The sequence below is a fragment of the Copadichromis virginalis genome, linkage group LG13 (assembly GCF_057382275.1).
Source record: "Copadichromis virginalis isolate Kocher_CV1m ecotype Utaka linkage group LG13, C_Virginalis_male_GT1.1, whole genome shotgun sequence".
NCBI classification, from domain to species: domain Eukaryota; kingdom Metazoa; phylum Chordata; class Actinopteri; order Cichliformes; family Cichlidae; genus Copadichromis; species Copadichromis virginalis.
This window is the reverse complement of record NC_140630.1, coordinates 32,367,162-32,393,299: the sequence shown is the minus strand read 5'-3', so window position 1 is coordinate 32,393,299 and position 26,138 is coordinate 32,367,162. Positions and strand designations below refer to the sequence as shown.

The window sequence follows — 26,138 nt, the reverse complement described above, 5'->3', positions numbered from 1 at the left end:
ATGACGGTTTGCTTAAATTTGGGTCTCAAAGCATTTTTTAAAATTCTGCCTGTGCTCCCCACCCCTCTTCTTCTGTTGCTCAGGCTGAAGCAGAATTTGCCCGTCTTACATCTGTTGACCTGAAAGGGTTCCTTTTTGCTGTGCTTGACCAATATGGAGAGGTTCATGGAGCTGTACAAAATCAAGAGCGGCATAGGAGGGCTGACTAGGCTCATAAAATGCTTCGGTGATGATGTAAGTGTTCAACTGCGAAATCTAATCCTTTGTTTAAGTTTCAGGTTATCCAGTTCAACTGATGAACTCATTGAAAGAAAGCTGATAAGTCTGTCATCATATTTCACAACTGGACATTTAGTGTGGTAACTTTTACAGAATCTGTGTATATTGGTGGAAGGTTGGATATCATATTCTACTTGAATGTCCTGATATTATTGATGGAATTATGTATCAAAAAGCTGTGAACTTCATAAACACTGTTTAAAAAGTGTTTTTGTTTTCTTTTTGACTTCTTTGACCTTTGACTACACAAAGGAAGAAGACAGAGGGCCTCATCTTCTAAAGGAAGATCCCTCACACACTCTCAAGACTGTGAAGGTTAGCATTGTTTATTTTAGTAAATTTAATAATGACAGCACCACAGTGGATTTTAAATGAAACAATAGATGCCACATGATAACATGTGTACTTCTTCCTCACCAAATGTATTATTACAAGATCTTTGACACTGCAGATGGTCTGGGTTTCAGAAAAACAAACTGGCAAGCTAGCATTGATATTATTAGTGTCTTGTGTTTATTCATGTCTTCCCCAGGGTCTTTGACATTTCGCTGCTGTACTGTTCACTTCAGCTTTACGTTTGATTTCTCATATTGTATATAGTAATGGCAGAGATATTAGGATATTTAAGGGGCTGCACTGCTACAGCTGTGGGGGGCAATACTTTGGTGAAGTGTCCTGGACCCTGGAAAGAGACTGTGTAGACTGGGTAAGCAATTAAAGGTTACTGGCCCAGAGTCATTGGGCAGCTGGGTAAAAGCAGATGTTGATATTCAGTGCCAGTTATGCAACGTGTCCAGCCATGTCTATATGCTCTTTTTTCATGCTGTTAATATAAGAGGAAAAAATAAACTCTTTACTGATTAAAGAAGCATGGTCTGATCCTGTAGTGTAGCTGCAGTTTGCACATTTCGTGTATTCTCAGCCACATTTGGTTTAGAGCACAGCCAATATTTAGCAAAAGTAAATTTAAATTCACACACTGGTGATGGCAGCTACATTGTAGCCACAGCCACCCTGGGGCGCACTGACAGAGGCGAGGCTGCCGGACACTGGCGCCACCGGGCCCTCTGACCACCACCAGCAGGCAGCAGGTGAAGTGTCTTGCCCAAGGACACAACGACCGAGATTGTTGGAGCCGGGGCTCGAACCGGCAACCTTCCGATTATAAGACGAACTGTCAACTCCTGAGCCACGATTCAGTCATCCACCCATGTGTGTGAATGACTGGATGTGTAAAGCGCTTTGGAGTCCTTAGGGGACTTGTCTTTGAACCCTTTTATAGCCGACAGGTATTGAAGACACATTTACTAAGAGGATGAAAGTTGGCATTGTGTTGGTGAAAGAAGAAGACATCATCCATGTGTTGGTTGTCCTTGAGGCGGCAGTAATCCTGTCTAATCTGAGGGATGTCTCAAGTGCCATTTCCATGCTGATGGGCCTTCTTTTTGCCTTCAACATAGACTATCCAAAGGAACTTAAGGGCATCTTTGAAGTCATTCAGAACGTCCTCGTGAACATTGGTGGAAGGCAGTGCGTCTCACTAGTGCATGGTCCAAGAAACAGACTCTTGCAGAAAGCCATACAGAACTGTAATTGTATGCTCACAGCATACAATTGCCTTAGCGTTATTAAGGACAGTTTTTATTTTACTGTTTGTTTTTTTGATACTTGCAAGTTCTCATTCTCACTTTTGTATGTCACTAAATGACTACACTTTACATTCCAGATTAGACAATCACTCATTTGTTCATGGTTGAAGAAACGTCTGTGAACAACAATATAATGGTGGACTCTGCAGATGCTTATCTCATGCAAGTCAGTAGTTTTTCCTTTGTTTTGCAATTGAGCCGACTGAAACTAATGTTTCTGAAATATTCATATTATCAAATGTTTCAGGAGCATGCACTCATTTTCAGAGCAGTTGGTTCTGTGGAATTTGTTGCAATTGTAAACAAAGACAAATACAAGAGTTTGATGTCTTAGTTGTTATAAACTGATCTTTACTGTCACTTATCAAAGGTTTTGTACTATTTTAATATTTCAAGTTTTATGCTAACAGGTGTGACTGAGCACAATGAAGTTTAAAAATTTTGCAAATGTAAAGAATAACTTTTGTAAAATAGCAAGTGTCCCGTTGATACATTACAATAATGCAGACTTTATGTTGTTACTTTTAACACAGCAGTATTTATCTCATCTTGTTGAAAGTCTGATAAGCTCATGCCATGGTGAGGGTTCTGTTGACCAGCTGTCCACAATTCACAAGAATCCCTCCTGCTCCAGAGTATTGGTCAGAATTTAATCTTCCCCCAAACTGGGCTCAAGACCAAGTTCAAATTTATTGTTTCACAGCCAGCAACTTTTGAGTTTTGATGGATTGTGAGCCTGATGAGTTACGTCACTGATTTTTCTGTTTCTCAGATGACTAAGATGGCGCAATAAATGTTGAATGTTGGGTGCTCCTGAGTAATTGTCATGTTTTTAAAACAAACTTTCTGCATGAATTGATCAGATACACTTTTAATAGCATCTGTGGGTTTTAATTTTTTTCTGTAAACAACAGAAATTTTAAAGGAATGTAGATGTTTAAACCTGAGATCTAAGATAATCCTAACAAGTAGTTTTGCTGAAATAGATGTTGGAAAGCTAAAAAAAAAAAAAAAAAAAACTTAAGATGTTCAATACACATTTTTCTTTACATCCAGTCAATCAACTCTGATAATTAAAATGAAACTGATTCACGAGTTCACTCAGATACCTTAAGGAGCTCAGTTAATTAACTCATTCACTGCCAGCCATTGGCAGTGAATGAATTAAACCCATTGACTCATTCACTGCAATTGACGGCTATAGACGTCAATGGCAGTGAATGAGTTAATAAACTTAAATCAACTTGGCTAACAGATTACGTTAGTTAAGCTAAAATAGATTCCTAAGTTAAAAGAACTACTAAAGTATTTGAATTAACTAAAAAACCCAAGTCAACTGAACTAGGACAAGAGTTTAAACAATAGATTATTTTAATTTAGCTGAAAGAGTTTTCCCAAGTAAAAATGACAATTAAAGCAGTTGAACTGACTAACAAATCTCAGTCAACTAAGACGAAAGTTTAGACAACATGTGATTTTTCATCAACATGACATTTGGTTGTGTTACAAGAACAAACTTTATTTCTTGACTTAACTTAAAAATTTAAGCAGCCCTTTACATCATATTTTTAAGTTGAAACAACAAGTTATATTTTACAGTGTACTTATGTTTTATTTACATTAATGATGGGCGTATAGTAGAAAATGTTATCACTTTTCTAATTTTCATTAAATTATTAATACAAGCTCAGTTCTTGCACTATATACTGTTAACACTTTTTACCAAATGTAATGTGCTTGCAGCCAGAAGGTGGTGTTAATGCACCTAATGTTTGTGGAAGACTGTTTAAAAACCAAAACAGAACAAGGAAATTTCAATTATTGGCGTGCAATACTGCAAACTTTCATCTCAATCCAATACCAAGTAAATGCAGGGCCAGTGTTGCAGACATCAACACCGATACTGAGGGATATTACGGACACTCATTCTATCACTAAGACCGATCATGCACCTCTGTGACAGAAAAGAGTCACACCAGCATATCTTAAAATATCTTAATTTTCTCTTAAGAAAAAATAAAGAAAAATTACTTAGTAAACAATTATTAGTATCTGCCTATGCTTCCTCACCACATGAATTAACACCCTGAGAAAACTAAAACTAGAATTAATTGAAATATTTAAGAAGAAAACACGATGTCAAACTTTGGACATGGCAACAAATCTAAAAGAAAATCCTTGCTAACCAGTTAAAACTAAATATAGAAAAAACAGCTATTTATTCTAAAGATTGACTGGGAGCATTACTCATGATCCACAACAAATCAATAAATAAAGACTTTTACGAAGCTTTATAGTCATCACAGATATCCAGATAAAACAGATTCACAAAGCCCTGCAACATTTCTGAAACAGTTAAGCCCCACATCCAGGTGGCTTTCCAGAAGAGTTTTACAAAGAATTTTGGTCTACGCTGGTTTATGCTAGTACGCTATGACAGGTTTTTTTTAAAATGGCAACTCAAATTCAGAATGAGGACACACGATCTTCAAACATGAACTCTGCCATTATTACAAATACTTCTAAAACCAGGGAAGGATCCTACACTCCCATCCACCTCCTGCCCAATCTCATTCATAAATGTAGACCCTAAAATACTCTGCAAAGCCATTGCCAGAGCATTAGAAAAAATCACTCCATCGACACACCCCGATCAAACAGGTTTTATCAAGGGTCGACACTCAGCCAGCAATACATGCAGACTAGTAAATGTGATAGATTCTTGCTCCATCCACAAATTATAAACCACAGTTGTCTCTTTGGGAGACAGAATTTGACCCAGTAAACTGGACATTTCTATTAGCAGTTCTACACAAATCTGGTTCGTTCTTCATAAATTGGATCAAAAGGTTTTCCAGCTCTCCAAATGCATGTGCTAGGACAAATGTTCTTCCTTCCCAAAACTTCAGTCTAAACAGAAGAACCAGACGGGGCTGCCCGCTTTCATGGATAAGTTCTCATCCATGTCAGACTGCTCTGGTAAGTAAATGAACAGTTCTGCTGCTGAACTGCAAATTAGACATTAGATATTAAATTTTTCCTACGGACTCTCAGACTTGGTACGAATGACCTTATATTTCTCCACTAAAAATAGTAGAAGATGATCTTACATATTGCAGTACCTACATCACTCATGGGAAGAGAGGCCATAGTTGAAATGATGGTTCTGCCTAAAATAAACTACTTATTTTCTGTGATCCCCAATAAACCCTCTGCTGCCTGGTTTAAGTCACTAGACTAAAAAATCTCTAAATTTTTATAGAAAAATAAACCGTCACAAATAAGTTTGAAAACTCAGTGGTCGTCTAGAACTACCAAATTTGTATTACTATTTCTTATTTTATAGACTGCTATATATTTCAAAATTAATTAAATCAAGCTCGCTAGACAGCCCATGGCTGGACCTAGAGCAAGTATTCTGTGGAAACACAAAATTCTCTAATCTGCCTTTTATAAGCAACGGTATTAAGTATCATAATTGCTTTTAGAGCCTTAATATAAAGACCTGTATAAAATGTATAAGTTACTGTTAAAAATTGAGAATTCAATCCCCCTCCCAACCACAAAGTGAGAGTGAGATCTTTCCATTAATCCAGATCAAAACCTCTGGACACAAATCTGTTCAAGTACTTTCAAGTACCCGTCTAAAGCCCCAACTTACAACTCATACAATACAAAACTCTCCATACAATGCACAATACAGGACAAAAGATGTTCCAAAAGGGGTCTCTTTTGAGCCTGACAGCATGACTGACAGTCAAGGGTCACAAATATCCAGATTTTGAGTCGATTTTGTTTGTTGAAGTTCAGAATACTAGAGTTGTGATGACTAAAAAAATGCCTGGGATTACTAAGGTCTCAGTTTCAGAGACAATGGACCTCATTCATATAACTGTGTGTATGCACAAATCTGTATGTACATGGTGTGTACAAATGTTACACATACAAAGTAGTGATTCATCAGTATATTAGTACCTATATTTGTTAATAGTCTATTTGCTAGATGATGCTTTCTTCAGCTGATGCATACAAATAAATGATGCGTTTCAAAAAGTTTAAACAATCTTTAAAATTATTACTACTAATAATGATAATATTGTATTTTATCTTATCTTATATTACATTTTTAATGTACATGACTGTGGGCAGAAGCCCAAAGATGCAGGAGAATCTGGATTGGGTTTTTTTAGTGCGGTGACTTTCTCACCTTTGAGCAACAGATCGTGTGGTCCCTCCATGTTTTTTCTTCTTTTACTCTATTAGTCTTTTTCATGCTTAATGTTGATATCCAAAGTAATCTCTGATACTTAAGCATGATATATACTTTGATAGTTGAGAGTGAGAACTCAAAAGTGAGCCCAACCCTTCAGTGGTCATGCAGATGAAGGAAATTCAAGAGTAGATGCCAAATGGTCACCACAAGTCAAGAAAGCAGAGTTTCTTCAAGTCTCCAGAGACTGAAGGCAACGCCTTAACACCACCAATGTGCTTTCATACCGGTTCAGTTTCTCACTTAGTATTATGAGAATCTCTCAAAGCGTATCTCTTTCTCAGTTTAGCATAATAGGACTTAGAACGCCAATTTTACGGTGGCCCTGAGAGGCCAAATGGACTGCAATTTAAGAAAACGCCAGCAATAAGAAAAACACTGCAAAAGCACACGAAACACAACGGAAATAGGAAAAAACAGATCTCCAAAAGCACAAGGGAAGTGTTTCTGGGGAGACAAGTATGGAGGACCACAAGAGCCACGCGCATCGAAATAAAAAATTCTGTGCTTAATTAATGAATTGTAGAATAAAATCTGCATTTGTAAATTCATTTTTGAATTCCAATTTAATAAACTGACTTTTAAAATGCTTTTAAAGTCTTCATTTCAAAAAACATTTTCGAATTGCACTTTAATAATAAAACTGCTGGCTGAGAGGGATGACTCGTACATCACTAGAGCAAGTGCACTGACTCAGCTAAACAGGTCCTTGGTGGAAGGTCCCCTAGGTTGGGTAAGATTCACTTGGAGCTCCTAAAGGCTCTGGATTTTGTAGAGCTGTCTTGGTTGACATTCCTCTGCAACGGCATGTAGGGATATGAGGGGGTGCTTCTGGATTGGTAGACTGCGGTAGTGGTTTCCTATTTTTAGGAAGGAGGCCTGAAGGGTGTGCTTCAATTAGATGGGAATCACACTATTCAGCCTCCCTGGGAAGGCCTATGCCAGGGTACTGGAGAGGATAAAATCAGGTATTCTGTGGGAGGTACTTCGGGAGTATGGGATATCTTGCCCATCATTGCAAACCATTTGGTCCCTGTGCCACTGCAGTGAGAACTCACTCCCCATTGCGCGCAATAAATCATGCTCATTCGCAGTGGGTGCTGGACTTTGCCGGGGCTGCCCTTTGTCACTGATTTTGCATAGAATTTTTACAGATAGAAGTTCTAGGCATAGCCAAGGGCCAGAAAGCTTCTACTTTAGTGGCCTCAGGACCTCAGCTCTGCTTTTTGCAGATGACGTGGTTCTGTTGATTTCATTGAGTGTTGTTGAGTGCGTGCCAAATATCCTTGGGCAAGGTACTAACTCCGTGTTTGCCTACTGTTGGTGGTCAGAGGGCCCGGTGGCGCCAGTGTCCGGCAGCCTCGCCTCTGTCAGTGCGCCCCGGGCAGCTGTGGCTACAATGTAGCTGCCATCGCCTGTGTGGGAATGAATGGGTGAATGACTGAATGTAGTGTGAAGCGCTTTGGGGTCCTTAGTGACTAGAAAAGCGCTATACAAATGCAGGCCATTACAGAAAATTATGGAATTGCACAGTCATAGGTATTATATGTATATCCTAAAACTTCTAAATTGCACCCCTAAAATAACATCAGTAACACGTTATTTTGCATCGTATCAGTGTGCTGTTACGAGTAGTATCTATCAAAAAATGTTCATCTGTCAGTTGTCTGTTTGAGGTGGTTGTACACAAAGCTGAACACTGCTTTGTTCATAACACACCCACATCAAAAAGCTGCATTTGGCTCCAATGATGTGACATAATTAGGCTGCCAAGAATAAATATCAGTCAAAGGGCTATTTATATCTCTGTGTCCTGCTTATTTCCATATCTGTCACAGCACAGTTTTTAAAACATAGACACTGGCCTGTGTTATTTTATAAAAATAGACTGAATTCAGTGAATGCAAGTTTAAAGATTTCTGTGGTAATCACCACTTAATTGCTGACTTTTGCAACTGAACTGCTTTAGTTGGTCTTATAAAGGAAATATGTGCTTCTCCTTGTTTGAGTAACTGAACAGAGAGTCTTTGTTTGTTTGTGTTTCAAGCATTGTTTTAAGACTTGCTAGGATTAAGACAATTAGGTTGCTAACACTTGGAAAAAAACAGCTAATTTTACATGTCATATTTCTGCAGGAATGACCAAAAACTGTGATACTCCAGTTTAGTATGGGGAAGAAAATTATACAATAAAATTAAAGCAAAGAAACAGGTGAAAGGATCAAAATTGTGCTGCCAGTGATGATGATCTATGACATGTTTCTGAAATGTGGTGCCAGGAGTGAACCTGGTTAAAAACCCAAGACACGCTGGAGGAACTGAGGGCCAGTTTCAGTGCATCTTCTACTCTTTCCCACTTGGTGAAGAATCTAAATTTGTGTAGTCATACTTTTGCTGCTGCAAATATCTCATGGGGTGGAATTAGGCTGCACTCTCCTTTCTCTGATGGAAACAAGAAGATGGTAAAAAGACTGGTTCTTATTTGCTATTTTACTCAAGCACTCACAGTGCTTTATACAACTTGCTCTACTCATCCAAACACTATTTTCTACACTTAAATGCTTTTTATTTAACATTCACACTCCAATGAGCACATTGGAGAACAATTTGGGGTTCGGTATCTTGCCCAAGAATACTTAAGCATGCAGACTTGAGCAGCCAGTAGTCGAACAACCAACCTTAGTAGATACCCGCTCCACCTCCTAAGCTACAACCACCCACAGGTGGATGCATTTTTATCCATTACTTTTTGGAAAACTTTCCTATTTCTTTCAATTCTCCCATTTATTTTTTTGTTTGTTTTTGATCTTTGTTGTTATCATTTATAACAAAATGCCTGCATCAGTATAGTCTTGGTAATTCTAGGTTTTATAGCACTTTAAAGCCTGAATCATTAAATGATTGCTTATTTTCTTATTCTTATTTTCTAAAAATGGAGAGTTTATCGAACCATCAGATGAATTTGTTTTAAAAATTAATAACATTTTCCATCCATCCATCTTCTTCCGCTTTATCCGGGGCCGAGTCGTAGGGGCAGCAGCCTAAGCAGAGAAGCCAAGACCTCCCTCTCCCCAGCCACCTCCTCCAGCTTATCCGGGGGAATACCAAGGCGTTCCCAGGCCAGCCGAGAGATATAATCTCTCCAGTGTGTCCTCGGTCTGCCCCTTGTCAGATGCCCAAACCACCTCAACTGGCTCCTTTTGATGTGGAGGAGCAGCGGCTCTACTCTGAGCCCCCTCCCCTCCCTTCTCCCATCACTCGCGAACAAGACCCCGAGATACTTGAACTCCTCCACTTGGGGCAGGAACTCATCCCTGACCCGGAGTGGGCACTCCACCCTTTTCCGGCTGAGAACCATGGCCTGCTGATCCTCATTCCCGCTGCTTCACACTCGGCTGCGAACCGTTCCAGTGCGAGCTGGAGGCCCTCACCCGATGAAGCCAACAGAACCACATCATCCGCGAAAAGCAGAGATGAGATTCTGAGGCCACCAAAGCGAAAGCCCTCCGCCACTTGGCTGCGCCTAGAAATCCTGTCCATAATAATTATGAACAGAAACGGTGACAAGGGGCAGCCCTGGCGGAGCCTATCACCCACTGGGAACGAGTCCGACTTATTGCCAGCAATGCGAACCAAGCTCTTGCAACGGTTGTATAGGGATCGAATGGCCCGTAGCAATGGGCCAGACACCCCATATTCCCGCAACACCTCCCACAGGACACCCCGAGGGACACGGTTGAATGCCTTCTCCAAGTCCACAAAACACATGTAGACTGGTTGGGCAAACTCCCATGCACCCTCAAGTATCCTCGAGAGGATAAAGAGCTGGTCCAGTGTTCCGCGACCAGGACGAAAACCGCATTGTTCCTCCTGTATCCGAGGTTCGACTAACGGACGAACTCTCCTTTCCAGCACCCTGGCATAGACTTTCCCAGGGAGGCTGAGGAGTGTGATCCCCCTGTAGTTGGAACACACCCTCTGGTCCCCCTTCTTAAAGATGGGGACCACCACCCCAGTCTGCCAGTCCAGGGGTACTGCCCCTGATCTCCACGCAACATTGCAGAGGCGTGTCAACCAGGACAGCCCTATAACGTCCAGAGCCTTCAGGAACTCGGGGCGGACCTCATCAACACCAGGGGCTCTGCCACCAAGGACGTAACATTTTAATTTCCATATAAAAATTTTAATTTGTATCATATTTGCTACATCCGCCATTTTTAAAAATTGCTTAAAATGTATTGTGAAATTTATTTTGGTTTTTCAGGGGAGAAAAACACACAGCTCATGCAGAAAACTGTGAATATCAAATATGATACACCAGGCATTAAGGGGATACCCATTTCCACTTTAACAGGCTTTTTGGTTTGCACTTCATGTGCTGGACTCTCTACTCTGGGCATACTCACACTTGGCTGTCTGTAGGGTAACTAAATATGCTTAAACTAGACTTTGGTTGTGCTAGAGCACATTTCAAAAGTGTGTGTGTGTCAGTGAAGGAGCGGTAGAGTAAGCAGGAGAGAGTTGAGTTGAGATGCCGAGGCATCAACACTGTGTAATACCAAATTCTGTGAGCAATAACCCGTACTGTATTATACATAACACTATTTATTTACATATTTACTTTTTTACACCGGATTATATATCTGTACATGATGTACATGATGTTTGCATTGAGTTGGAGATGCTCTGTATCTCATTGTACAACTGTATAGTGACAATAAAGACATTCTATTCTATTCTATTCTATTCTATTCTATTCTATTCCACCACTTCCTCACTTTAGTACAGCAAGATCACTCCTTTCACCAGTTGTATGCATGCATGTAGAATGTTATCACAAGTGGGCCTGAAATGTTATTGCACCTTCACAGAGAGCCTATAGTAAGTTGAAGACATCCAGGTACCCTGCTCAAGGGAGGTGATCGGTGGTCGTAACTTTTCTTAGAGTGGGAGGGGGTCAAGGATGGGCTGGACTGAAGGTGTAGGGATACGTGATGTGCTGTGGAATGTTCTTTGTTTGAATGTCTGTGTGGGTATATAAGATGTGAGGGCGGTGGCCAAATTTCAGAGATGATCCTAGTGTTTGGCTAGCATTTTTCTCTCCACATTGCAATATGTTTATTAAACCCACTTCAAATTACAATCACTGGGTGTGTTGCAGGTGGTTGTCATAATTTCCATAACAGTACATAATCACGGTCTTTGATAGTTTTTGGAAAATAACATGACTTTTGTGGAAGCTGCGGAGAAAAGATTCTCATGCAGGAAAAGGTATCATACTGTAATACAAGAAAAATCCTTTGCTTGTCTCCAAACTCGTAAAAAAAGGACAAGCTCTGGGTCTCATTAGAAAGCCTACGTATTATATTGTTTTCAAAGTATCAGTAATCAGTCAAATATGCAAAGTCTGTTTACTTGTCAGATATGGGCCTAATTTTCTCTTTAAAGTGTTGAATTCAATAGTTAATCCCGCTGTGATGCTGTGCTCTGTCCTGCACTTTGTGAAAACTCTTTTTGCAAATTTTTTGTGGAAAAAAGATGTAAGATCTTTATATTCTCTATCAGACTGTGTTCGCCTTTTGACTCAACAGGACCAACTATACTTGCTCTGATAAACAATTCTCTTGCATCTGGTTGTATTCCAGCTGCCTTTAAACATGTTGTTTTGCAATCACTTATTAAAAAGAAGAACCTAGACCCTGCTGATCTTTCAAACTACAGACCTATATCTAAATTATCATTTCTGTCTAAGGTTCTTGAAAAAGTTGTTTTAAACCAAATAAATTAATTTTTAAGCTTACAGGTTCTAGATCATATCATAGCACAGAACAGAGACTGCTTGTTTTGAGAGTTTTTAATGATCTTCTTTAAATCGTTTACTCTACTAGCCCTGCAGTTCTAGTGCTTCTGTCTGTCAGCTGCCTTTGAGACTGTGGACCACAAGATCCTTCTGTTTCATCTAGAACATGAAGGTGGAATCCAAGGCACAGTTCAGACTTGGTTCAAATCATACCTGACGAACAGAAGTTTCTCTGCACTTCTACAACAGCACCACTCACTTGTGGAGTGACTCAAAGGTCCATTCTGGGCCCACTTCTTTTCATTGTATAACTTGCCTCTAGGTTCTATCTTTAGAAAACAAAGTATTTCTTTCCACTGCTTTGATCTTGACCTCCGGGTGTGTATGCTCATTCAGCTGAACAGCAGAGATCCATGGAGACCTCTGTTAAACTGTCTTAGCAACATCAAGTCAGTCATCTAACCAGATGCTTTTACGCAAACCTAAAACCAGATTAAAACAGAGAAGTGGTTAATAGCAATACATAAATGGAATAATGCATATATCCATGGATCTATCTGCACAGGTAGGACATTTACATTTTTATTAAAAAATAAAATTATACTTAAAAACACATTTTTCTCCTTATTTTTTGGCACCAGTGTGACATCCTTTATAGACTATACTTTTATTTATTTTTATTTAAAAAAAGTATTGAGATGATTTGTTGTGAGATATTGTGAGTTGAGTTATTGTACAATTCTGTTCTTTAAATGTTTGACAACTTAATAAATAATTCATTTATTCTAAACAATTTATTCTTATTTCTTTAGTTGAATACATGTAAATGCCAAGACAAGACAGTTTGACAGGTACAAAATATAATTTTTTGATGTTTTTTTTGTATCCATGCATCTGTAACACCTGGTGTATAAGGGATAATTAATTTCACCATAATAACATCTAATTTGTAAAGATGAAATATAATTATTTTTGATATTTCCAAATTATGATGTTTACAATATCAATCTTATATCACTAAATTGACACTTAACTATTGACACATTAACTTATGAAGTCAAGTTTACTGTATTTATGGACTATATCAAAGTTTAATGTCGGCTAAATCTACTCAAGTAATGGGATTTCAAGCCAGGTGAATTAGTTGAGCCTACAAATTCACCTCTTTTCCGAATGTCATTTTTTGCGTTTTTGTTAGGTGCACATCATATACGTGTATAGGTAAAAAAGTAAGTATCCAACCACAGTGAAAGTTGTGAAACCTTCTTTACTGTGGGAATGATATTTGATTAACTATATTCTTAAATACAAATTTACTCAAAGGGGGTGGACCATGTTTGGTTGAGGAGTGCAGTATAGCACACTTATTTTAAGACAGTCGATGGTTGACGTAATCATTCATAGATGTAAATTAATTTTCCTGTTTATAAACATACAATAAGCCCCATCCTTATCCTGTATTTTATTATTTTATGTTATTTCATTGTTGTCAGTGTGATTAGGTTAATCAGTTTGCGAACAGCACGAAAGGACCAAAGAATGTCGTAGCATCTACTAATATCCTGAAAAAACAACAACAAAAACCCCCCAGACTCCTCCACATCCCCGGGCCATGTGCAGACTGGAAATGCTCTGCATCTCTGTGTGCGCGCCTTGATTAATTTTCCCACAATGCAACGCGGATCTGTCATGGCTGCTCACTGATTCCGCTTGCTCCACATGGGCAGAAATAAACATTTTATCACTGATTGAGACGCTCCGAATCGGCTCGTTAGCACAGCGCTTTATAGCTGGCTTTTATCTGGGACCGTCCTGACTGAAGGCAGCAGCTCCAGCTTGACTTTGGCAAGAACCAAATCCGTTCAGTCATGCCGCCGCTAGACGTGGAGATCGCAGCACTCCGAGGGTTTTTAACTGCCGGTGAAACAGCGGAATGGAAGCAGAACATTTTCAGTATTGCAGGTGAGGCAGCCGCTTGATTCTGCTCCTTTATTCACCACGTAGCTATTGACACTGTCATAACGAGGTTAGTTTTGTCTCAGGTTCTCAAAGCTGTCAGGTTGTGCTCGCCTGCCAAGCGAAGGCACATTTAAAATGTAGAAGCATTTGACGGTAACAGCTCTGGTCTAAGTCTTTAACGGTATTGACAGGACTTCCTGTGTTGTCTTAATAAAAGTGTTGAGTGCTAGAGCAACAGTCTAAATGAATTCATGTTCATGTAATGTCTGCTAAGCAAACTTAGCTACGGTACGTGTCATTCGCGCTCTGGTGGATGTCACACCAAATCCCGTTTATTTTTTTGGCAGTAAAAACTTGCATTGCTTGTGGGCAGCGTTAGCTATTGCGTCTTGTAATATTGTAAAGCGATTTAAAATGTGGTATGTAACTATGCTATTCGGCGTTAATCTTATACTGGGATTGATTTTCAGTAAATGATGAAGTCGATTTAAAAGAAATTAAACATTAGCTAACGTTAGCTTTAGTTCGCCCAGTTGTCCCAATGTTCACCGGAGACGTAGCTGGACGGAAACTAGATGGTTATGTTGAAAAGCTATGAACTACAGCTAGCGTGGTTGTTTTTTTTCCTGGTAGGTTTTATCATTAGAGTCTAGCATGACGTCTTCTGTCCATACACCTGCGTCCAGTCGACTCGAGCCGCATCTGTCAGCTGCGTTTAGAACCCTGAAACTAATCCACAACTGCCAGAAAGCCCCAATGGTAGACATCCTGTATTAAACAGTGCTGTCTGTTTAACTGGGGCTCTCTTTGTTACCAGCAGGCTTTAAATGGCCAGACTGCGAGATTCCTGCTGGATAACCCGTCTCTAGTGTGACTTCAGTACGGTTTGTTCCTAGACCACGTCTTATTTCTGCCGCAGTAATTGACAGTGCATTAGCATTTAATTAAACTGGAGAGATTTGTCAGTGGAGATATGAAAGAAACTTAAGGTAGGGACGAAAATTGCAGTCTTAAAGCACAATATTCAGCAACTAGCTGTAAATCTATTATCCAGTTCTTGGAAGACAATTTCTTATAAGAATGAAAGAGCCTTTCACTGTCAGTTTAAAGGTAACATGATAGTCATTTTTTTCTGTTGAAATAAATAAAATGGCCAGATTGAAATATTTAGGAAAGCATTAGCTTTGGACTGCATAGCAATAGTCAGACTTTACCCCAGATGCTCTGTTATACTGGAAGGCTGAGGCTGTAGAATAAAGTAGCCTAAAACAATGAAGGAAACGAGAGATGGCTCTTTATTACAGGGTCCCACTGTAGCCAGGTAAGTACTTAATGACCTGTACCTCATTTGATTTCGGTGTGACACGTTTTCTATGTTGACAATGAAACAGATATGTCTTTAAATTGGACACAGCTCACAGTGAGTGACACCACTGTTGTTCTCGGGCTGTAAATGGTTCGATGCGCTCTGCTAAGGTGCTCTATGTGCCAGGATGTGTGCAGGCATGGTCCATCTCTCTGACATCCACACTGTCTTCTTATGGGCTTTGTTGGTTGAGTGGCATGGTTAAGTGCTGTGATCTTTTGCAAGATCCCGAAACAGTCATACTGGTTTCTGTTGTATCCTTGAAAGAGATACTTTTTCTCTCTCCATTTAACGTCATCAGACACCTTTTCTTCATAGCTGGCTCTAGAGTTTTGTAGTTTGCTGCATCTAAGGTGCTCTACAGTACAAAGAATGAAAAGTCCTCTGTACACCATTGCATCTGTATGCAGTTTATTTTGGGTTTTTTCACACAAAAAAACATGGATGGAAAATCAGTAAATGTAGCTGAAAAACTGCATCAGTGCCACAAATTTGTTTGTCATGATCTTTATATGTTATCCAGGTATGAATACCTGCACTGTCATTGCGAGATGTGTTCATGCTGTTGGTAAGAAAAGTCTGTCGATGGTTTCATGTGATGAATCACATTTGAAGATGTAATTAATTTGGTGCAAAAAACCGCAGGCACTGCTCTCTTTTTTATTTGATGTGCTTCATTTGATGTACGTACTTGTACAGATGGACTTGTTAAAAATTTGTTCTTAAAAACTTGTTATTCGTATCAGATCGAGAGGTCTTTCTGTTTACCCGATCCACTGTTTTATTGTACAGGTATTCAGGTAACAGTTTTTTGTACTCTTACCTAAGTTTAACTGCCACTCTTTGATACTTTAAATTGAAACTGCATACTTTTATTCAACAACTACATTATCAGTTATGTTTAGTGTAAGTGCTGTTTGTAGTTACTTCATGTTTTCATTTGAGGTAATTTTTTTGATGAAATTTGATGTTTGAGAATAATGTATATTGTTATCATTTCAGTTTATTTTGGAAAGTCTCAACAGGTTGTTGAGCTTTATTGTGAAAGGTTGATGCGGAAAATAAACAAGTGGACGGCGGAGCCACACGATGGTTTTAACGTCGTTGTTGCTAACAAACCGAACGTAAAACAGTCGCATGTCCGACCGTAGTGTTATTATTTTTAATATAAGAGAAAGAGAGAACTATAAGAAGAAATGAACATAGCAGCTACGTTTAGCTAACATGTTCATCTAACAGTTTAAGATGTTTGCCAAATAGTTTGCAACCTACAATACTGTGCATAAATCTTGAGCCACCCCTGATTTCTTTATAAACTTAGCACAAAAAGTAAGGAAATTTGTGTTTGGTTAATTATGTCTTTGTTGTAACAATGCTTCTTGGCAGTAAATCATATACTGCTGGAAACCCTGCGTGTTTCCCCGTAGTAAGGAAAATGCATGTGCAGCACAACTAAAAATGAAAAAATCAACTCTGCTAACTTAAGAAAAACTTGCCAATGTGAAATTGGCTACTCTGTTGGCTCATGTTTGGTGTCATTTATTGGTTTGGATGAATAAACAAGACCTATTGGCAATTAATCAGTTGCAAAACCATGTAAATCACAGTTCAACAAAAGAATGCTTAATACTAATACAGTGAATTTGAAATGAAACCATATATGTATAGGCTTTCATCTTTAATTCAAGGGGTTAAGCCAAAGTATTGTATTTATAACAGTTTTATGCATCGTCCTCCATTCACAGGGTGATACAATTAATTGGACAAAATAACATCATTTGAAAAATAACTTACTGCAAGATTTGGATAGCTCTAGCAGGCAGAAACTAAAGACTGCAGCCGTCTTTAGTTTCTGAGATTAGCTAACTGACTTGGCCAGTGAAGAATATCCCATTTCTTTGCCCTGAGAAACTCTAGGGTTGCTTTTGCAATATGTTCTGGTTCATTATCTATCTGCACTGTGAGGTGGCATCCAATCAGTTTTGCAGCAGTTGGCTAAATCTCATTAGAGAGCATAGCCCTTTGTACTTCAGAATTCATCCGGCTATCAACAGTCGTATCAGCAAGAAACACTACTGGCCTGGCTCCATTGGCAGACATACATGTCCATGCAATAACTTTGCCAGATGACAAATGGTAAGCTCTCCCTTCCCTTTTCCAAACTTGTGTAGCTACTCCATACTTTTCACCACTCTTGGTCAATCTTGGTTTCATCTGAAGCATTAGATTGTTTTTTATGTGAGAATTTATGGGAGTAAGTTAATTTGACACCGCTTGTGTCGAGCCAAATGAGATTGTTTGACTTTCTTGGCAGGTAATCTTTCATAAACCATTGTTCTTATATCCCCTCGACCCATTACCATGGAAGTGTTGTGGCAAGATTTATGATGAACTGACATCTTCTTCTGCATTATTTCCCAAAAGTGTGTCGTATCAGAGGTGGTGTAGGGTGTAGATGATCGTAGAACATAACACTCAGAATTAAAGCCAGGCTAATGCAGCTGATTGAGCTTTTATGCAGATTATCGAAGCTGTATGGACAGCCCTGCTTCAAGAAAGACAAGCAGCCCGTGACTGTGTGCATTTTTTAGTGTTTCACAGAGAAATTGGGGTTCCCATGTGAGCTATTCCTGATCTTTCATCTTGAATCTATATGGCTTCTCAGCCCTGTACGCTTTTGCAAATTCTATTCACCATTTCCTTATTAACTGCAGCTCAATGCCTGAACATTTATGAATTATGGACTAATTTGAGGGCCCCTGCCTTGTTTTCCATAATTGCTGCCATTTCAACAGTAGACCTGAAGAGTAGTTGAAACGTCATTAAACATGTGGCCATACCTCAGGCTTTCATTTTCCCCTCATAAAGCCAGAGCCTTCCTCCTCCCGTCTTCTCCCTCCCACCTCACTGCGCTACTATGGCAGCCCCTGGGTTTCATTAGATCGGCAGTCAGATGAAAATCTCCACACCTCTTTTACAGCACCAGTCACACTGCAAGCATTTATTAAAGCCAAGTGGACAGTTGAGCGACCATGTGACTGACCTGTGGATGTGGGCATGTGGGATAGGCTCACACTCCTACATGAAAATAGTTTTCCATCTTTGACAAAACTATGGTGTTTGGATTCAAGGATGCGTGTCATTGGTACCCCCTTACCAATGACACGCATCCTTGAATCCAAACACCATGCATCGTCTTATTGTTTCTAACAGCTGTCTGGAAATCAACTAAGCAAACCTCTTTTGGACTCATTCCGCTTCCTGGGTACCACCATCACCCAGGACCTGAAGTGGGAGCCCACCATCACCTCCGTCATCAAGAAAGCCCAGCAGAGGATGTACTTCCTGAGGCAGCTGAAGAAATTCAACCTGCCAACACGGACGATGATGCAGTTCTACACTGCAATCATCGAGTCCATCCTCACCTCCTCCATCACCGTGTGGTACGCTGGAGCCACTATCAGGGACAAACAGAGACTGCAGCGTGTTGTGCGCTCTGCTGAGAAGGTGATTGGCTGCAGACTCCCATCTCTGCAGGACCTGTACACCTCCAGGACACTGCGGCGTGCAGCCCGGATCTCAGCTGACCCTTCTCACCCTGGACACAGTCTGTTTGACCTGCTCCCCTCAGGCAGGAGGCTCCGGTCCATTCGCACCAGAACCTCTCGCCACAAGAACAGTTTCTTCCCCTCTGCTGTTGGACACATGAACAATAACCACATGACTGTCCCCGCCATTAACACATTAACACATGACCCTACGCTGTGTCACTGCATCATTCCATGTTTGCACTGATCACCACCTGCACTCATGTATATATCTTTCTACGTAGCACTCATAATTCCTATTCTCATGTATATATCTCATGTATATCTCATGCATATATCTATCTTTCTTTCTACATAGCACTTTAATTCTTATTGTTTGCACTGAAGCACCGCAGCAATTTCCTAATGTTGTAAACCTCAACATCTGGCAATAAACCCATTCTGATTCTGATTCTGATTCTGATTCTGATTAATTTAAAGAAAAATGGTTGTAGAGAGCAGTGAAGCTGGCACAGGTTCTCTGACATGACACATCTGTTATTAGTGTTTAGGTTATTTGTTGTCCACACCTGGTTTGTGATGGAGACAATCTTGTCTGTTTCTCAACTTGGCCAGGCTTTGTTATGCAGCTCAGAGCACAATCTACTTCCTCCCCTCTATTCCCTCCACCAGGGTAACACAAAGTAATCAATGCTAATGAGCCAAGCCAGTCTCCCCGCTCAAATAAAAAGCTAATGAAAGACGGGGAGATGTTGAACGGAGCACTCGGGCAACACAATTATTTCTTGTTGGCAAGCGGTGGCCCAGCAGCTGCCCTCTGTCTTTCAATAAATCGACATTTCTCATCATCTCGGTATCAGCCTTTTCAGCATGTCCTCTTTATCTCACAAGTGTACGGTGGTTTTGGAGCATGAGCAAGGTAAATACACACTGTATGCAGTATAGGTAGGGGATTGTTTATAGCAGAATAAGGCTACAGTGGAAATAAGTGCATTAGCACCACTGATGTCAACTTGGGCTTGGTCATTGTTTCAACATCAAACTTTGTCCCTGTTTACATTGTTATACAGCTAGATTTTGCAAAGCAAAGCTTTCTTGTTCTTTTAAGGGGTTTAAAGAAAAGACTCATTATAGAGAGCACAATGTGTTTGGTGCCACAGTGCAGTCAGATCACAGTTCTGATTGCAAAAGCTGCCAGACCAGACAGGATTTAAAAACAAAAAATCAGACCAATCGATTCAGCTTTACACACAAACTTAAACTACACTTTCTTTGTAGCAATTGTTTTTTTGTTTTTTGCATTTGGGTATAGCAGATCTACATAGTTTTGTTTCTGTCATTTATGTTAAGTACAGTGAATTTGTGTGTCATGAAATGCAACTCATAAATAAAATTGCCATTGCATAAAAGGTGTTACCTGTTTCTTTGTTTGCTGCAAAAGAAGTCAAACAGTGTTTGACATCATCTGACAGCTTGACAACTGCAAGTATTAACTCATTCACTGCCAGCCATTGGCAGTGAATGAGTTAAACCCATTGACTCATTCACTGCCATTGACGGCTATAGACGTCAATGGCAGTGAATGAGTTAATATCAGTACCGGCCTAAAAAAAAAACCTCTTATACGTTGGAATATCCTTTTGAGCAGTGAGTGTCCAAGGCATTGATCTTTCAGGTCTAACCAGTTACCAAAGGCTGGCGTGATGGTTTAGAGTTCAACACCACATAGCAAATTGCCAGAACCACAATGGAGCTTCTTCAGCAGAAGTTTGCAACGGACTCCGTCAAAACACGGACTCAGCGCCACAGAACACTGATGGAAAGACCCGAAGATGGTAGTTCAGATGTTTTACAGACATCTGAAACTCTAGAACTGCAATTACTGCTAAAGACTTGTTCTAGCGCGCGCACACACACACACACACACACACACACACTCCTTTTTTGCCTGTCTATGATTGCACCAGTCACTAGGCTTTTTTTGTAAACATTGAAACAATGTAATTGTTATGAGATGGTCAATCCTGTGTTGGTATAATGTTCTTTGGTCCTTGGGGTATGAGGGTTTTCCGTATGAGTGCAAATGAGTCTTTTCTAGACTAAGAAGCAGCGACACTAAACATGTTCTTTTCTTTTGGCAGTAAACAAAAGTCTGTTCTTATTCACAACATGCCGTATTAAAGCAATGTATGATATTTCCTGGCAATATTGGGATCGTCATTCATGTACTTGATCCAAATTTCCTTAACTGCAGTACACAGCATTATTTTTTTTTAGTTACAGAAACCAAACGGTAAACTTCACTTCTCCAAACATTGTCTTCCAGAGGCAGGCCCTCTGCTGGAGTCCCTTATGGAAGGGGACTTTGAAGCAGTTCTGCTGAGCACGGGAGTGACAGATCTGCTCAACGGACATGGCGACTACCACGAAGGGGAGAACATCGAGTCCTACCTGGAGAGACGTTTACTACTGTACCTGACCGATGGCACCAATGATAACCAGACCAGCAGGTACTATTAGGGCTGGGTCACTTGATGTCTATAACCGATTCAATTCTGATTCACAAGGTCCTGATTCAATTCGATCTCCAAGTGGAATTCAATTTTGACTCAGTCAGAAATATTATAATTCTAATCGTTTATCAGTACATATCCATCCATCCATTCGCTTCCGCTTATCCTTTTCAGGGTCGCGGGGGGTGCTGGAGCCTATCCCAGCTGTCATAGGGCGAGAGGCGGGGCACACCCTGGACAGGTTGCCAGTCTGTCGCAGGGTTAACACACAGGGACAGACAACCATTCGCACTCACATTCACTCCCGCATTCACACCTATGGGCAATTTAGATTTGTCAATTAACCTATCCCCACAAAGTCATATCCATCATTTAAAAAAACCCAGCAGTGAACACAGACTGGTGCATAATAAGTGAACGAATAATACAGAAAACAGATTTTTGATGGCAAACTGGTCTTGAAGTACACTGAGCGAGAGAGCACTGTGCAGGAAGTGTGATTTTTAACCGTGATGGATGCAAAACAGCAAAAGTAAGAGAGAATTCATGACATGTTTTTCAAATGGGAAGCGTAGTTTTGATCTTCTTTTGCTGCTGGTTCAGCAAATTCTGGTCCGAGTGACAAAACCTGCAGCTTCAGAATCTTTGAGTTGTCGGCTTTCAGCACTGTCCGTGTATGTGCAGCTGGGTCGTGCTTTGTGTTTGCATCTTTGATCGGAATCCATTGACCTGCTTTTTCAGTTGTTTGGTGTTTTAACTCTTTGGCAGTTTTTGAAATGTTTCATGACCTTTAAACTGAGATTCTGGCGTTTCTGGCAAAATATATTTATATTTAAAATCGATTCAACATTTAGTATTGCATTATTCAAACTAAAATCGATTTGAATCGGAAAATTGCTATTGTGTATTACTGGCATTTTGCAAACTTTATTGATGCATGCTCAATTATCCAGGTAAGGAAATCGCAGATTGTGTTGATCTGGACGTTGATAAACATTTCGTCACTCACCCAAGTGACTTCTTGGATTCCATGTGAAATCCACACACCACATGGCTGGATTTTATTTCACTGGGAATAGTATGACTTATGTGACTCTCATAGACTTTTCTAAACTCTATGGCTATGCCAACCAAAATAATAATTAAATAATTCAATTATTTGCATTTATAAATATCAGTATTTGCAAAAACTACTGTAAATTACTACTGTGGGGCTTTTAAAGACCTTTCCCATTTAATCTGGCTGATATGGTTCATGCTAAATTAGATGGAGAGTTTAAGGGGAGTTGCACAACAGTAGTGAGCCAAGCTCCCTTCAGTCATTCATTTCTACATGAATCACTTAACAGCAAATATACTGTGCTGGTAATATGTGTTTAGCATATATCTGGTCTGGGTGGCTTTTGTTTGAGCTGCACTAAAAATAAATTAAGATGATGCATGTTAACTTCAGTTATTTTTTACATTTGCTGTAAATTCAGCAAAGTACAAAAACTGAGTTTTGTTCATAAAGACAAACACTATCACCTGTTTTTACAGGTGAGCCTTTTGTGGCTGTTACCTAATCTTCCTACATCCGAGTATACTCATGTCAAGAACTAGACTTTCAGGGCACAGTCGCACTAGGCACAGCTACTTTAAACCACATATTAACACTTTCCTATTTTGACAAAGTAATTAAGTTGTGGTTCTTCTATTTTTAATGCTAATATTAAAAAGCCTGCCCTTTCCTTGTAAGCAATGGGTACCAGGGAAAGTCTGTTTCTATTACCTTGCAGTATTAATGTGTCAATCAAGCCTGAGCACCAACATGGCAGCTTAGAGCTTGAAGAGTCAACGAGTATCTCTGTTGTTACTTTTGTAAACTAAAAAAGTGAGTTTTCTGAATTGAGGACACCAAGATGTCCATGGTGGCCCAGAGATGGACAGTGTACATCATTGTTTCTTTCTCTCCATTCACCCCCAATATTCCTTTTGGCATGAAATATTAATTCTTTAATAAGTTCAGGTTAACATCTCTCACTTCTCATTCTCAGGGCAGAACTGTACGTGAGTAAATGTTGAATCCAGCTCTCGTTCCTTCTCGTCCTCCTTCACCCCTCATAATTTTTTGTCTCTTCCATCACCCTCCATCATTTTCTCATCCTAATTGAAATGCAGCAAAACATGTCGATGGTTGTCCCTTCCATTGCCAGAGTTACTGGCTGTAGTCTGTTTTTTCCTAAAGACCTGAGTGAGCATCTCTCAAAAAAAGTTCACTTGTTTTTCCTCACTTCTGAAAAGTATTGTTGAAAAATCTCTCTGCAATATTTCTGTGCAGTAAATCTGCTGTGTGTCTTGTCCTTCTGGCTGCAGGGAGTTGGCAGTTTTGGCCTTGGCTGTCTCATGTCTCCACATGTTTGCCCAGAGTAACTGGACCGGTCCTCCGGTCTCCTTCGATATCTGTGATCTGCTGACCCCAGCCCTGTTGTCATCTCAGGTATGATTTCTTCCTTCTCCTTCATCATCCTGTCCGTTCTGCAGTGATTTATAGGCTGGCGAAAATTTGAACCGACCTTTGTCAAGGTTTTGTTGATATTTTTTTTCCATGGGCTTATCAGTAAATGTCAACATATATTGGAATTAAGTCAGTTAGCTTAGAAGTTAAACGGTGAAACTGTAATAGAGGAAACTTGAATAGTCTTTTGGGAGAAGCAAAGGAGCTGAGTGTCAGCTAAACTGAAACAGATATGTGTGATTTTCTTCATGTTTGGGGATGCAGGTTGTTTGAGGTTGATTGACCTTGCTGATTGTATAAAGGTTATTGCATTATTGAATTTCAAAGCAGAATTTACACAGCAAAATCTCTGAAATGAAAAAAAAAAATGCTTTGGAGACAAAGTAAAGATGTGTAAATTTCAAGTCTGCCATACAGCATCACTGCTGTTTAACAGAAATCCTAAAGAACCAAATCAACTTAAGATTTGTGCTTTTGTATTAGAACACACACACACACACACACACACACACACACACACACACACACACACACACACACACAATCTATTGGATTCAGGTGTTCCAGTTGCTTCTACAGGTGTAAAAAATCAAGTACAAAGCAAACATTTGTGAAAGAATGGCACTTTCAGGATCTGAGTGAATTCCACCGGTAATGTGATAGGATGCTAAACTATCTGTTTAACATCTGTTTAATCTGTTTATCCGGTCAGCTCTGAGCAGTGGAAGAGCTATAATACTGCTAAGCATTTGGAAACGAAAACAACTTGGCCACAAAGTGGTAGGCCATGTAAAATCACAGAGCAGGGTCAGCAAACACTAAGGTGTATAATGTGCTGATGTCAGTCACTACAGGCCTTCATGTGGCCTTCAGATTAGCAGTGTAAAGAGCTTCGTGAAAGAGCTTCCATGGCCGAGCAGCTGCGTCCAAGCCTTGCATCACCTAGGCAGGTGGAGTGGTGTAATGCATGCCACCACTGGACTCTTCTTTGTCTGGCAATCTGATGGACGAGTCTGAGTTTGCCAGTTGCCAGGAGGAAAGTACTTGTGTGACTTCACTGTCAAAGTGTAAAGATTATAGGCTTGATTTTCAGGAGCTGAGCTCAGTCCTTCGGTTCCAGTGACAGGAACTGGAACTTAATGCTTCAACATACCAAGACATTTCAGACAATTTCATGTTTGTAAATTTGTGGGAACAGTTTGGTGGATGGCACCTTTGTGCTCCAACATTACCAGTGCACAAAGCTAGGTCCATAAAGACCTGATAGAGTCAGGATTTAGATTTGGGATGAATTGGAGCAGAAGCTGCGATCCAGGCCTTCTCGTTCATTTCCTGACCTTACATGTGCTTCTGGAAGAATGATCAAAAATTCCCATAAACGCACTCCCACACTTGCCAGAAAAGCTATAGCTGTTATAGCTGCAAAGAATGGGCTGAGATCATATTAAACTCTATCGAATAAGAATGCGATGTCACTCGAGTTCATATTGAAGTGAATACTTTTAGCAATATAGTGGAATTATGAGAGCAGACTTTTAATTGACTAAGTTATTATTTGAAGGAGTAAGGTACTTTAAATTACAATCTAAATAACATCCCAATTCCTACTGATTTGTAAGTTAGCATATTATAAAATATATCAAGGAATCATAGTCTTGTCAAAGTGGTCAAAGCTTCCTTTTAAAGTGACCTGAATCGAGCAGAGCCAGACGGAGCTCTGTGGACTAGAGCTCAGTACTGAAGCATCTCTGGAGTCCTAATTACTTGGGTTTAGGAGATTGCTTCCCCCTGGCACTGCGATACTGTGAGCACAATAGAGCATTTCACCCTGCCATAACACCAGAAGAGAGGACCAATCCTTTTATCAAAGTAATTTCTTTGGTGTCAGTGATTTATCTCTGCTGTCACATGAAGGAGGCTGCGGTATGAAGCAGGTCACCCATACATGCGTGGCAGCATGCGTGAAAGGGAGGACAAACATGGCAGAGCCATAATCGTGTGGAATTAATTCTGATAAAAAAAAAAAAAAAAAAAAAAAAAAAGAAGTTAAATGCACTTCTGAGTCCGATTAATGTAGATGATCTTTTTCAAATGAATTGTGACAACAAACAAACAAACTAGGGAGAAGGGTTAAAAAAACTCATCTAAAAATCCGTTTTAGTCATGGGCTGCTAGGACACTTGAATAGAACAACTCTTAATGTGATGGTAATAAACACACTGTTTTCCTACAAGTTTGAGCACCTGCTGTGAAATGAG

At 39.9% G+C, this 26,138-nt stretch overlaps 1 protein-coding gene and 1 pseudogene across 2 annotated transcripts in view; both read left to right on the top strand.

The window, feature by feature from the left end:
• Positions 1-2,738, top strand: LOC146695996 (uncharacterized; annotated as a pseudogene).
• A 10,936-nt stretch (positions 2,739-13,674) lies between these two features.
• Positions 13,675-26,138, top strand: part of ttc27 (tetratricopeptide repeat domain 27) — an 85,896-nt gene continuing 73,432 nt past the window's right edge. For both annotated transcript variants that reach the window (XM_085478494.1, XM_085478493.1), the window contains exons 1-3: positions 13,675-13,959; positions 21,197-21,380; positions 23,739-23,862. In XM_085478494.1, the coding sequence (XP_085334620.1) occupies positions 13,866-13,959; positions 21,197-21,380; positions 23,739-23,862 (402 nt within the window). In that variant the 5' untranslated portion in view covers positions 13,675-13,865. The remainder of the gene's footprint in view (positions 13,960-21,196; positions 21,381-23,738; positions 23,863-26,138) is intronic.